At 38.1% G+C, this 14,426-nt stretch overlaps 1 protein-coding gene across 2 annotated transcripts in view; it reads right to left on the bottom strand.

Moving 5' to 3' along the window:
* AEBP2 (AE binding protein 2) overlaps positions 1–14,426 on the bottom strand; it is a 68,238-nt gene that overhangs the window by 32,776 nt on the left and 21,036 nt on the right. For both annotated transcript variants that reach the window (XM_075897841.2, XM_075897833.2), the window contains exon 3: positions 8,590–8,697. In XM_075897841.2, coding sequence (XP_075753956.1) covers positions 8,590–8,697 — 108 coding nt within the window. The remainder of the gene's footprint in view (positions 1–8,589; positions 8,698–14,426) is intronic.

The raw sequence follows: 14,426 nt of genomic DNA, 5'->3' as shown, positions 1-14,426 counted from the left end.
TCAAGAGAAAATAAGTTAACATGTAAGAAGTTTAATTTCTCCAGTGTACCCATACCCACCATTACTAATGGGCAGTAATGAGCATTGAATTTAATTTACAGAATAAGTGGGGGGGGGGAGAAGAAATAGGTAGTAAATTAAAACAGAACATCTGCTATAATCCCCTTTTAAATATGTTATTTTGGAATTATAGCTTGTGCTATATAAGAAAGATCTATCTGTACAAATGCTCAGTATTGACTTGTATTTTGAAAAACTAACTCAACATTCTACCTTAGATTTCTCTGAAGAAATCTACATTCTTTCTGACCATGCAGTTGTTCTTATTAATTTTGTTAAACAATGGTTTTAATCCCAAAGGTGACATTTGTAAATATTCCAGCACCTGATCCACTAAAATGACAACTTTAAAAGCTTTCAATCTGCAATTTTTTGAGGTAAACTGTGCACTTTTCATCCTTTATAATAATGCCAACTTAACAGATATCAGCTTCACAATTGCCAATCTTATTTCAAACATTGTTTCAGTTCCTTCTTTCAGAATTTCCCAATTTACTGTAGACTAATAAAATGTACTGTCCCCTCATATCTAGGAGCACATGGATGGGAGTGTAACAGCAGTTAACCATTCCAATTATACTTACATTTGTAAAATATACTTTTTTAATATTTCCCCTACATAGTCACAGAATACTCTGTGTCAAGAATAGAAAGCTCTCTGCACACCAGAGCTTTTATTTAGTCAGACCTTACTTTGTGATCAAGTTTCAAAGCCAAAACTCTTTTCCTCCATATTTTAAAATCCAAATTAAGTTCATTCCTAATATTTATTTTGAAAGGACATTATTAAATCCTAAAATAATTCTGTGTGTGTCAGTGCCTATACTGCTTTAGGTGGGATTCCCAGAAGCTCCAGCACTGGACCAAATTCTGACTTCAAAGGTGCAGAGTTAGGTTAAAGATGAGCATTTCTGAAAATCCGACCCTTGGGCATTGATGTGCTAATTCTGGAATGCAAATACACAGAACACTAGCTACAGGTTTTAGTAAGTAAAAAATGATGACATGTTGGTTCAACATTTACATTTGATGGGCACTAAAAAAATAAAGAGAGGACTCCTAATCAGTGGGACATGATCTGAAAAGAAATTCTGTTGCCTTTATATTTCTATGAGATTCAAATCTTTGCAACAGTAATCAAGTTAAGAATTTTGCAAATAAAGCCAAACTTGATGTTTCAAACATCTGTCATCTGCATAAACCCTGCAAATTTGAACACTGTTATTGCTCAATGATGAGTCTGCTTAAGCAATCAGCCTTAATATTTTATACATCCTTTGTGTACAGTGCTCTGATGGAGAGGATACTTTGCCAGAAGAATAACTGGCAGAAATCAAACTAAAGACTTGAGCTTTTTGCTGACAAGCATTCCAAATGTGCTTATCCTTCAATGAATTCTGGAAGGTGCTAGCAGGACCCCTCAGTTATTTAAAGCTGTCTATGTTGATCTCAGTTATTAAATATTAGCCACTGTACACTCAAACCCTGCAAAAAACTTTTTTTTTTTAAATCTGGGAATAAACAGCTTCAATGTCCTCAACGTGCAGACTTGCCTACAGGGATATTTCTATCCAGGGTTATAACATCCCAGATTAAATCTCACTGAATTATTTCTGGGTCAATAATTAAATTGTTGCATCTTGTCAAAAAATATCACTTCTCCCATGCATTTAAATCCTTTCAGCAATTGTCAAACTCCTGTTGACTTTGTTGAGGAAACGGTTTAAGAGTTTCATTAGTACATCTAAAAGCTTAATCAAGTAACTTCCTTTTTCTGTTTGCTTTATCAAGATAAGGCATAATAAGGGACACTAAGTTAGTTTCAATCACTGCGATCATTGGAGAATGATCAGGCTGACCGAGATCATTGAAAGTTCAATATTAATTCTATCCATGAAGTACAAAGGAGACGCTCTCCCCTCTGGAAGAGGTAATGAGCTATATACAATTATAGTTCTCTGAAGAGCAATACTGCAGTAAATTACCACTCTTGGGTCCATGAGTGCATGGACTACCACAACCCAAAAGATCTCTTGACTCAAGAAAGCATCTTGATTTACTTTTGTAGCTAAGCTAGGCATAGTCTTCCGTTAGTGCCTTCCTATGAGGGGCAAAGCCACTTTCATAATCATCATTAATTAAGAGAGAAGTACTCATAATTTACATAATCCTCAATTCTGTGGGGAAGTGATGTACCAAGTCATTAAAACATACAGTGTATGTTTGGAGAACACTTATATTTAAGCTAGACACTCAACTACATACCATAGTCCTGGACAGCCACAGTAGTCAGGTGGCTAGCCCATGCCATCAGGACTACACTGCTATCGTAATACTAGCTCCATCAAAGCAGGTTTGAGTACATCTGCAGGATGCAGACATACTTTCAGTAGTTGATATGAGGGTTTCCATATATTTTAAAAATATTATTTTAGCCTTATTTAATGTAATGATTCATATTATCCTTAATCACATAAATGATGAAACCTTTTCTAATGCTAAAGATCTAAATGAGTCAGTGATCTCTCTCTCACTAAGTTCCAGACTAGTTTAAGAGTTTGATATACACACACACACACAGTTTTAAGCTTATCTTTCACACACACACACACACACACACACACACACACACACACACACACACACACACACACACACACACACACACAGAGTTTTAAGCTTATCTTTCAATTTAATGAACAAATCTTTTTCTTGGTCTATGAGAAAGGGTACAAGAGTACCCATTTTATCTTCTTTACGCTTTAATAGTCTCCACTCTAAACAAATCAGTCATTTCACCCTCTCCACATTAGAAAACTTTCTAATCAATAGCAGTTTTCCCCCTCTTTTTATTCTACCCTTTTGAAACAGATTGACCAGAACTGAACAGTTTTCCAGGTGAATCTGTACCATTGATTCATATACCGCTATAGTTTCATTATTATTTTCTATTCCATTCTTTATAAATCTTAACACTGTTTGCTTTTTATAAAAGCATTTCTTCACACAGAATAGAGATTTTCATTGAGCTATCCCACAATCTTGGGTTTACAATTGCTAGACCCAGTTCTTGGTTGCACTAAAACTGTACACAGACCTTCTGACCTAGGACATGAACCCAAGACATATTAGGATTTGGGGGGCTATTACCTACCAGAATCACTAGAGGGATCCTGAGTGCTTGCTTACCCTAAGTCAGTCTGTGTATGGATGTTTAGGGGGTTGCGGATGGACTCAAAACTGAGAGTCCAACCTTAGCATGCTGTATACACATACCTAAGGACATCCAGGTCTTTTCCCTAGAAAGTCTTCAGAAAATTTGTAATCCAATAAGGTATACCAGCAGTTCAAACTATTCCTTCCACTATGTATTATTTTATATTTGTCAACAAGATATATGGGTTCACTCTGATATGCTCTTCTGAAGTTCCTCAATCTTTTATTTAATCTTTTGCCTACTTGAGAACTGACCATTTTTTCAATGCCTTGTTTTCTCTTAGCCAGTTTCTAATCCAATATAAAAAACTTTGCCTCTTGCTCCATGTTAGTTTCCAAAACAAGTTTAAGGATTTTTAAAAATCCAAATTTATATCTACCAAATCTATTTTAATTGCTGTTTTATAGATCTATTCAATTACTTTTAATAGACTACAGGCATGATTCTTTTATAAGCGCCAAGATATTTCATAATTCTCTGATTCTTCACTCAATTTTCCTGGATCTGAAGAAAGCCTCCAAGGTCTAATTCATACGATCAACCCTAATGCCTTTTATAAAGACAGGCACTACCATGACTACCATGCCAGTTTGCTACAGGACTCCATGCTGTTTTAATTAAGACTATTTTTTTATTTGCAACTCAGGCACTATATTCTTGGATGTGTACTATTTGTCTTTTTAAACTGCACTGTTTTATTTGTTCCAGCAAGTCTTCTTGCCATCTCAATTTGACAGTGCCTCATCTTTATTAGCTAAAAATGTGAAGATCCAGGGTAAAGCTCCTTCCACCCTATAATTTTCCATGGTGAAGGCATATAAAAGACAATATGTCCTTGTCATTCATCATTATAAAAGATGCCTTCAGAAAGCTAAAAGGATTCAAACAAGGATTCTTAGACATAACATCTTACTTTCTACTATAATAGTACTTAGCTCTTGTACTGAAAGACCCATGCCAACAAGTAGAGAGATTGAGTGGGATGTATAAAGGTGCTCAATTTCTGTGATAATATAGCCAAATTACCATGGTAATGAGATTAGCCACCACAATCATTAACAGGATTGAAATTTACATGAAACCAAACCATGGGGGGGGGGGGGGGAAATCACTCAGTCTCTCAAGTTTGATCTGAACCTTTGCTGTCACAATACGTAGAAATACATTTCTTCCCAGTATTCCTAGAGAGCAGTGGTAGCTCATCACTCATTCTTCAGGAGGATTCCAAATAGATCTCTCTGGTTTCCCCCATCCAAAAAAGTTCTCATCCTCGATCCCTCTCTCAATTTTGTTAAGTCAATTACCCACCTGATATCTTGTTTTCCTAGGTATTTCCTAGACAATTAGGAATGTCCTATGGAACATAGCTCAATCTCACACGTGTAAAAGAAGTGAGATTCTTTTTTTCCCCTGTTTTAGCATTTATATGAAACAGAATGGCTTATGTCAGTTCTCAGAAAGTCTCCTGTGCTTTCAAGCAGCACTTCTCTCCATAACATTAATATGAAGCTGCTGTAATATCTAGAGACACCAAGCATTTAAGTTGTGAAGTGTCTCTGCCTGAGTTTACAATCCCATTGGAGTAACTGGAGATTAATTAGGAATGGACTTCACATTCCTCTACAGCCTGATACTTGATATGCCACCAAACCAGGGAGGCTTCCTAAGAAGTTGTCTATTTCCTGAATGTCATACAAGGCTTTTTAACCACATGAATGGTCTTGCAGTTTAGAGATTTGTGCATGACTAGTCTATACATTGTTTTGGCTTTCATAGTGACATTACTAGCACAGTTCTTATTGATGCCTAATCTGGTAAATCCTGCCTGCCAAATCCACAATGTTCTGGATCCCATCATGGGGAAAGAACACTTTGAGGTGACTGATGTCTAACAGGACATGTATGTATTTTGGTGATCTTGGTGGGCACAAGACAGAATGCTGGATAATCAACCATGAACACTAGTGACTAGCATGCAGAGACATTACATTTTTCTTAATTGGGTGAAGTTTGGTTTCTCAGGAACTGATGCTAGGATTAAGCTCTTCTGACTTTCTGGGTATCCAGGAAACCCTCCTTCAAATTAAAACTCTTTGCAATTTTTGCCAGGTTCCCCAGATTTGATGGGATCAGATTTCTGCCATGTCCCTTGAGTAGAGTAAAAAGAGGGATTTTTTTTAAAGTAGACTTAGCAGCTGGATATTGCTGAGGATTCTTGTGTTTGAGTTGACCAGGGTCATAGGAACAAAAGGCCTCCATCTACTGGACAAGAAGGCTCTAAGAAGCAGATTACTGACCTGGGTTAGCTACGTGCTAACTTGCAGCAAACAGAGTAGGAATTGCTACATGTGTAAATAGGACTCAGAATTATTTTGGCATCTGTTACAAGGGCAGAGCAATCTAACTTTGTGAACTCCTGAATTCAGACCAAGAAGTAGGACACCTGAAACAGCTTTATCCTGCTGCAGATGAATGATGATGAATGGCTAAAATACTTGAAACTAGGGGGTGGGGGAAGAGGAGGAGGGGTAAGAAAAGAGAGAAGGAGAGGCACATCATCTTTGGCCTTAGGGAGACTAGATGCCACCTTTTCATTAAAGAGATTTTCTTGTGATATGGTAGATCTTTCGAGCCTTTAATGAATACCATGTGAATGCCAGATAATCACAGCTATGCGTGTCTGTATCCATCAATGCTATCTACATTTTCTGCCATATAACAGGCAAAGGATGACTGCATATGATAGCTGAATGCACTCCCTCATTAATCATATTCTTAGAAGAGAGTTCACACCTTCTGTCCTTCACTGCTCAAGATGGCATTTTCCAAATGAAAGACATGTTTTAACTAATATAAGCCATCAGCATCGCTGTCTAGTAAACCTTAATAAAGAGTATCCAGTGCATTAGGTCAGAGGTGGGTATCCATGGTTAGTTCATCAGTCTTTGCACTGGCTATAATATATTCTCCATCCAGTCAAGTACAGACTGTAAAAACTCTGCCCCCATTCATATGGGAGCAGTCTACTCCCCAATACCTGGAACTGAGGGCACACAGATGCTTTGATTACTTGCAATCTGATTTCTAATGCCTACATTTTGTGCTAGCTTCTCTGAAAGGAACCAAAAACATAAGAGAAACAAACAAAAACAAGTAAGCTACAATACAGATGAAAACTTCCCCCAGAGTCAAAGGCATCACAGGAAATGTTTAAAAAACAATCAAGGGAGTTTAAGGGAAATACACCAAAGACTTAAAGAATTAGAGTCTAATAGGATGAAATGCTGAAATTACTCAGAGCCATAATGAGCACTACTGACCAATAATTGTGCTCCTTAAAAAGTTCTTTCCTTAATTTTAGCCAAAAAGTACTGGGACCAGATTAGCAATATCAGCACATGTAACATAAGTTACATTCATCTAGAACAAACTATTGGGAAGTTTAAACTGTACAAGTTCTCGCCAGAGCTGCATGCAGATGCATTAACCTAAAAGTTGGGAGTCCACTGAAGTTTGGGTCTTTACAGATGCTTCTCTCTTTCGCTAGGTAACTATGGCAATTATAATTGATTAATTCATCACAGTTTGTTGTGGGTATTCCACTTCAAAGCCTACATTTGCAAAGACAAATGTCTCTAGAATTGGATTCTCTTTTACCTAATCTTTCATGGGCTAAGTTTCCCTGATTTATACTAATGCCTGGATTGAATGCCTATGGCTTTTCACTGCTTGTTTACATCACACTAAAATTTGGATAGAAGCAATCTTGTTGACTTAGGGAGAGTGATGATAAAAAATGTGACATCTCTAACAGCTGCATGAGTACAATTAGAGTACACTTATTGAGTCAGGATTAGGCATGCTATCAGAAAGCGACAGGAAGAGATGATCTTTCAGAACAATGACCACTACTTAACTTATTGTGCAGGAAATACCCATTTTACATCTCAAAATAAGAGTGAATTAAAGGAAAAGTTTCAATTAATCAATAACTTTCAAAATTCTTTCCAGGACTAGCATTTAGAGCTGGATCAGTTACTGGAATAATATTTGGAAGTGTTAAAGATTCTAACCATTTGTTGAGCTTATAAAAAAAATGGGAGCCATCACCTCTATGCCAATTAAATTCCCCTGGAACAACCTTGAGGGCTAGCAGTGAATTTTCTCTTGTCATTCATCCTCTCAGTCATAAATCCTTAGATTGTGTTTTACAGTTTGGGATGAAAAGAGACACTGTAGTTCTCAAATTTGGAGAGAGGGGTTGCATTTTTCCCCATCTCAGATTATGACCAGAGTTTCTTCAGCTAGGATACAAACATTAGCTCTGCAGAGAAATAACTTCTGGCAGAGATCATTATAACAAAACAAAAAAAAACATCTTAGAAATATAAATGCCTTAAAAGAGAAAATGGAATAAAAGTAGCCAGAAAAAAAATAGCATTTTTCTCTCTCTAAAAAGTAGTACTGTCTAAGTAAGTTATCAAAGAGGAAGAAAAGCCCAAATTGATGTTTTATCAAAATGAGGAACCCTGCATGGAGGGAGAACTTCAGACTGGAAATAGCGTGGGTGGGACTTACCATCAAGTGATCCGGGATTGACAGCTATGAACTGCCCCACTGTATCCATAAGAGGATGAAGCAACCCATTAATAACGGATAGGTGGATATGGGAATGATAAACACTACTATACCTAGAATCACAGGTACAGATTAGGGGGGGAGAAAGAGAGAGAGAGAGAGAGAGAAACAGAGAGAGAAAGAAAGTTAGAAAATGCTATGCAAGAAATATAGTAAGCTATATGGACCTCTATTCCTGATGCACATATCCTCACTACACTACAAGAAATATGTTGGTCATAAATACTGCTGAGTTTCAACTAAATTTTGTTTGCAAAAATGGCTTTCATCTAGATACAGGTTACACAATGTTTTTACTCACCAAGAGTGGAAGTTTAAAACACAAGAGTCACGCTTCCACCTGTTTTCAGTGCAAACAGGTTAAATTGGAAGCTGAGCTTTGGAAAAGACAATTAAATGTAATAATCCCATACAATTTTAGACAAAGGCATTAAAAATAAATATACAAGCTCTGTGAGGGGTAGGGGTGGGACAGTGTCTTCATCTGTGTTCATATAGTGATGCAGGCTTCCCATGCTATAACAATATAAATAAACTGGCCAAAGTCTCTTGATACTTTTAGAAAATCCTCCTGTGTTAAAAATGTATTAATAATGTAGTCCAGATAGAAAAGTAATATTGTTTATCCTTTTCAAAATACAATGCATGATCTCTTATAAAAAAAAAAAGCTTACCTTGAAAGGTTTGTCCCCACTGTGTGTCAACATATGCCTCTGTAACCAACTTTGACTTGTTGAAGGTGTATTATATACTTTGCAACCTTTCCATAAGCAAACAAATACCTGATAAAGGAAAAATATGTCATTAATTCTTATAGAAGTATCAAAGTATTATTTGTTATGAATGCAAAACATGTTGGTAAATACAAAACTTGCTGGTTCATAGAGTAAACAAAAAAGGAATGAGACCCTGAATAAATTAATAAGAATTATTTGCTCTCTCAACAGCTTGCCCAGAATTTTGGGAAAGAAATAACACCCACAAGTATTCCTAATGGCAGTTCTCTGGAGCAAAATTCTGGTGCCCAAGTGGTTCTTCCTCTATAAACATATTCAAGAGCTCCACCATGAACCTTATAGAGAACTTCAAAATCTTGAAATCCTATAACGATTAATACCTACAACACTCAAGGCTCGACAACTAACGTAATCTCGTCACCCGTGGCAAGTAAATTTTAGCCCAGCGCAGCCTCACAATACAGTCTGTGCATGCGCAGCACGCGGCTGACGAGCAGAGCTCGCCACCGCTTGGCGAGCCCTGCCTATACTAATAAAGGAAACGAAATATCCAAACTTACTAACCATCTTTACATTCTTCTCATAAGAGAAAAGGACAAAATGGCTTATTCCCAGAAAAAGGCAAACAGCCCATGAGGGAATCAAATTAAAAAACTTTGTTTCAAGGTATTAAAAAGTATTTAGTTAACTCAGGGGCGTGGAACTTTTTTTGGGTCAGGGGCCACTGACTCTCAGAGAAATCAGTTGAGGGCCACATACAAAAACCCCTCACTGACATGGCGTTTAACTGAGAAAGAGAAAGACACTCCCTACATTCCCATCGCACACCAAAGATTAGTGGGGTCCCAGCCTAGGATATTTTGGGTGCTCCAGCCCCGTAGTGGGGCAGCGGGGGGTTAGAGCACGAGGGGGGGGGCGCCACATCCAGCCCCTAGGCCTGAGATTCCCCATCCCTGACTTAACTGTTCAACAGGAGTGATTTTTGAACACTCCAAACTAAGCCATATGTTCACATTATTCACATCACAACATACATGTAGACATATTATATAATGGAAAAGTTGTCTCTGTCTAGTATGATTTTTAACCCCTAACTTATGTAACTGTTTTTCTCTATCCCAATGGTTCCCAACCATTTGAGGCTGCTGGGCGTCAGGGGGCGTGGCCATTCGCCTGCAGGGTACCAGAGGGCAGGGACATTTGCGCACCCAGGGGTGGGGCCACCCCATGCGCCGTGCGCCCGGGACCGGGGCCGGCTCCGGCAACATGCATGCGCCACGTGCCCTGGGCCAGGCCAGCCCCAAGAACTTGGCAGGTGCACACAAATGCCCCTGTGGGCGCCAGGGCGCCAGTGGGCACCGTGTTGGGGACCACTGTTCTATTCCATCTATCACTATGGAATCTAACTGCTCTCGTACAATGGAGGAAAAGCAATCAGATACACTTATGGATTAACTCTACTTCTACAGTGCCAGTTATTTCCATGTCAATTTCTTTCCTTCCATAAAACTCAAAACTTCTACTTCCCGATTTCTACTTCTCCGCATTCTCCTCTGGGTTCAAATTTCTGATGACAAAAACACCCTCCAACAAAATGAACTAGGCTTTTGTTATCCATCATATTAAAAAGATTGATTCCATGAGCAGTTTTATTCAAGTAATTTTTGAAAGCATGTTTTAAACACTCATTCGTTTTCAAAAGACAAAGTACTGAATTTTAGGTTATTGTCTTTAAGAATGATGTACAGAGACCCTAAGTATGGTATTCAACAATTATTATACATACACCATCAACTTGAAATAATTCCTTCCATATTTTTTTTATCAACCTTCCAGTGCACACTCAGTTCTACCTTGTTTAATTTAAAAAAAAAAAAAAAAAAAGAAGAAGAATCGACCTCAGTTCTCTGGACTTTGACACAGAGACCTAAGCAGGTGAAAAAGTAAAAAAGTGGGGCATTAAAAAACCATCATATTTAAAAAGAATTAGAAGTAATAATTTTATGTAAACTCTCACTCCAATCTCCCAGGCCAATTTTTGTAATGTTTTGTGCTTTCCTATTTTACCGAAGAATATTAATTGCAAAACAATGAAGCAAAAAAATCATCACAAAAAACGGATTTAAATTGACTGCAACTCTTAATTAATTTTCCAAGGTATTTGCTAATTTTACATCCAGGGGAAAAAGAAAATGATCACATCATAGGCAGCTATATAATAGGCAGCTCTGAGCATTGATATGTGGGATGAAGAGTTTGGGGCGGGGGGGGAGGGGGAGATGAGATGAGATTAGATCTCATCCAGGAGCAACTAGGGCTGGACTCCATGTGCTGCCACTTCCTTCTCTCGGTTTCCTTTATAATGCAAGGGTGGCTGCTTCCCTTTCCCCCACTTCATCCTCCACTTGTACAACGGGAGGGTGGAAAAGTGTATTGCATTGTGCATTCTGGCTACGAAGCCTGTCCCATTCAACACTGCTACCATGGGACAGGATGACTGGTTCCTGCCTGGAAGATGAAAAACGCTGCTATGGCTTGCTACATAAGCAAATAGCCATTTGGGGCTCCCTCTTTCATCCCTTCCCTTAAACTAGTCTTTTGGAACTCCTTTGACTGGAGAGGCTAAGACAGTCATCATTTGGGGATCCGGAAGGGATTTTTACCCAATGGCAAAGCTGTCAAACTACCATATAGGTTTTCATTTTTCATGCTGGACCTCTGGTTTGGGGCATTTCACTTATTAATTGTTCCATTTTTGGAAAGTCCCATTGTGGCTGGAGAGTAAGAAAGTGTTTGACTGAAGTCTATACAACTCAATGGGCTAGATGGGACTGATCCTGAACACAGCAGTTCAGGATGGGCAGGTATGCCTTTGTCTCATGTACTTTGTGGCTTCCCTCATTTCTTCCTTCTACCACAGGGAACGGAGTGGGATGGGATTCTGGGATCCTTTAACAGGCTGATGGGGTAGAAGTAGGATTGCCTTCACACTCACCCTCAGGTTTACAGTACCCATAGCCACATGTGCTATATGCCCTGTTAGTAATTTGGATACGAGTTCTTATATCTATGTATATCTGCAGCCTCTACATTTAATCATATTGTTCTGAATGTGCCTCATTGCTCCTTTAATTATCATGCTTATAAGAACAGTCATTGTGCATAAGCGAGTTAGAAAACTCCACAATAAAGCCATAAGCAATTCAACCACCTCACCAGCAGGTGATGCACATTCACCTATTCTTGTGGAACAAACTGTAACTGTCAGTCTCTTTCTTAACAAATATCAAAGAATTCTCTCTTACCAAGCCAAAGAATTTTTAAAAAGCTTAAAAGAGCAGAGTGTGAAAATGCAAAGAATACAGATGTGCACTGGCAGCTACACTTTTGCAATCCAGATTCCATGCTAAATGTTTGGTGAATATGTGTTGAGATTGTCACGTAACTCCGCACATTTTGCACATGGTGAAAAATGTGAGACTGGCTAACTGCACTGCAATGCCTGTGTGACTGAATATTACCTATCATCTAGCAGGAAGCCTGTTTCCTGCTAAGGAATAATATTAACAAGATACAGTCACAATATCAAGTCTTCCTTAGCAACAGATTAAAATCCAAAATTTGAAAATTCCTCTTTAATCTGGCAATCCTGGGAAACAGGGTATGTTGAATTAAAGATTTTGCTGGGACAGGGAGAGTGCAGTGGGGTCTGGGCATGAGGGAGATGGGAAGGTAGCACTCACCTGGCACCACACTCCAAGGCATACATGACCCACACTCCTTGCCACTCCCAGGCACTGTTCCCCATTGCTAAGGAAGCAGCAGGGAAAGCCACAAGGAAAGTGCATTCCTGCGCTGCCATTCCCTAGCTGGGGGGAGGAGGACTGGCAGCAGGCAGAGTCTTTTCCCCCTCTGTGTCACAGGTGTTCCCAGATTAGGGACACCTGCAGTACAGAGGTTCAAGTGTAGTTAAGGATTTTTAATGCCCTATGTGTAGACAGGGTCCTTGTCAGAACAGGCACATAGAAACTGAGAAACAAGAAACAAGAACAACAGATTAATTTAAGCTTCGGGGGTGGCTGAGTTAGTCTATAAAGTGTTACCAGACCATTTGTTGTTTTTTTACGTTTATCCTGTACAGACTAACAAAACATGTAGTGTTTTGTAAATCTATACAGTGCTACCAGACCATTTGTTGTTTTTTTTAAGATTAATGTAAGTAATTATACTACCTGTCAAAGGAAATTAGGATGACTGACTGATATTCTAGCTGATGCATTTTACATGATTTAGAAACTGAACGGGCCTAATATTTACACCTAACTCAAAGCCAGTTCAGTTTGAAATGGCATCACTGACACCAAGTTAATTTCACGGCTTTCAATTTATTTTTAAACTACATAATTTTAAGAATCTCAGACTATTTCTATGAGACCAAGGAAGACTTCATGTGTTGATCAGGGACCAGATTAATGTTCTGTTACACAGCAGGCTTAATACTTCACTCAGAATATAGCTTTACGTTAATACTGGCATAAAGAAGCCAGAAGCATTCAGAGAATGTAATTTTCTTTTACAGAATTCCCCAAATATTAACAAGGACTAAGACATGCACACCCTAAAAATACATGAACACAAAATATTGTGAGGGTACAGCTTGCAGAGACCTGTCACAGAAACTAGAAATACTGCTGCAACTATGAGATCTTTCTTTCTCTGGATGAACTGGAACAATGCCAGTCAACACTATTACATATTCAATACCAAGCCAAAGACATATTACATTCTTAAAGTGGTGAAATGTAGCTTTTCTCCAAGCTGTATGCAACAATATGTACTCTAGAAACTATTGGAGAACAAGCTCCAACTATGGGTAATTAAAAGAGAGATCAGCTTCAGCATCCAAATAAACCAGCATCTCTGTGGACAAATTTGATCGTGAAGAACACTATAAGTTTGAAAGCCTGCCTCTTTCACTGACAGTAGTTGGTCCAATAAAATATATTACCACTCCTACCTGGACTCTCATATCCTACGACCAACACTGTGAAAGAAATCCTTTACTCACAAAAAAAAGAGATCAAAGGAAGCATAACAACAATGAAGAGTTTATGAAGAAGCATATAGTTCCAAAATTAACTATTCAGTTAACATGTGATTGAAACTCTAATGATAAAACTTAGAACTGGAACAGGGGCACCAAAAACAACCTTATACAAAAGATTTTAAAGAATTTTTATAAAGCTTGCAAGTAAAAGAGATTTGTGTTATGGTAACAATACACTAACTCAAAACATAACATGCATACTTTATCTTCCACTAAACCTGTGACAACTGCTGTTATGGACAAACCGCTGTGAAAATATTTTTTTCTGAATTTGATTTAAAATTTGCAGCTCAGAACTTTTGAATATCAGGTCAGATTTATAAAGGAATCTAACTTTAGGCATCCATTTTTTTTTTTTTTTTTTTAAGTCCCAAGCATAATGACTAGTATAAATCATCCAGCATCAATTCACTTCAGATGCTGCATTTCCTAACATGAGCTATTTTATCTACTCAAAGAAATCTGTGGTGACATAGAATTACAAAATACTAGAACTGGAAAGGACCTTGATAGCATGTTTCTAAATAAAGATGTGATAGCTGGCATCTAATTTTATAGTTCAAACAAACATATGCAGGCAAACAAAGTTATTTGAAGACACAAAACTATTGACATTTTCATGAAAGAGCTGCAAAATAGTATTTATGCATGGAGGAAGGACAGCAAA

The sequence above is a fragment of the Pelodiscus sinensis genome, chromosome 1, assembly GCF_052426305.1.
Source record: "Pelodiscus sinensis isolate ZL-2025 chromosome 1, ASM5242630v1, whole genome shotgun sequence".
NCBI lineage: Eukaryota > Metazoa > Chordata > Testudines > Trionychidae > Pelodiscus > Pelodiscus sinensis.
Note: the sequence above shows the minus strand (reverse complement) of the source record. Positions and strands in the feature narration are given on the sequence as shown.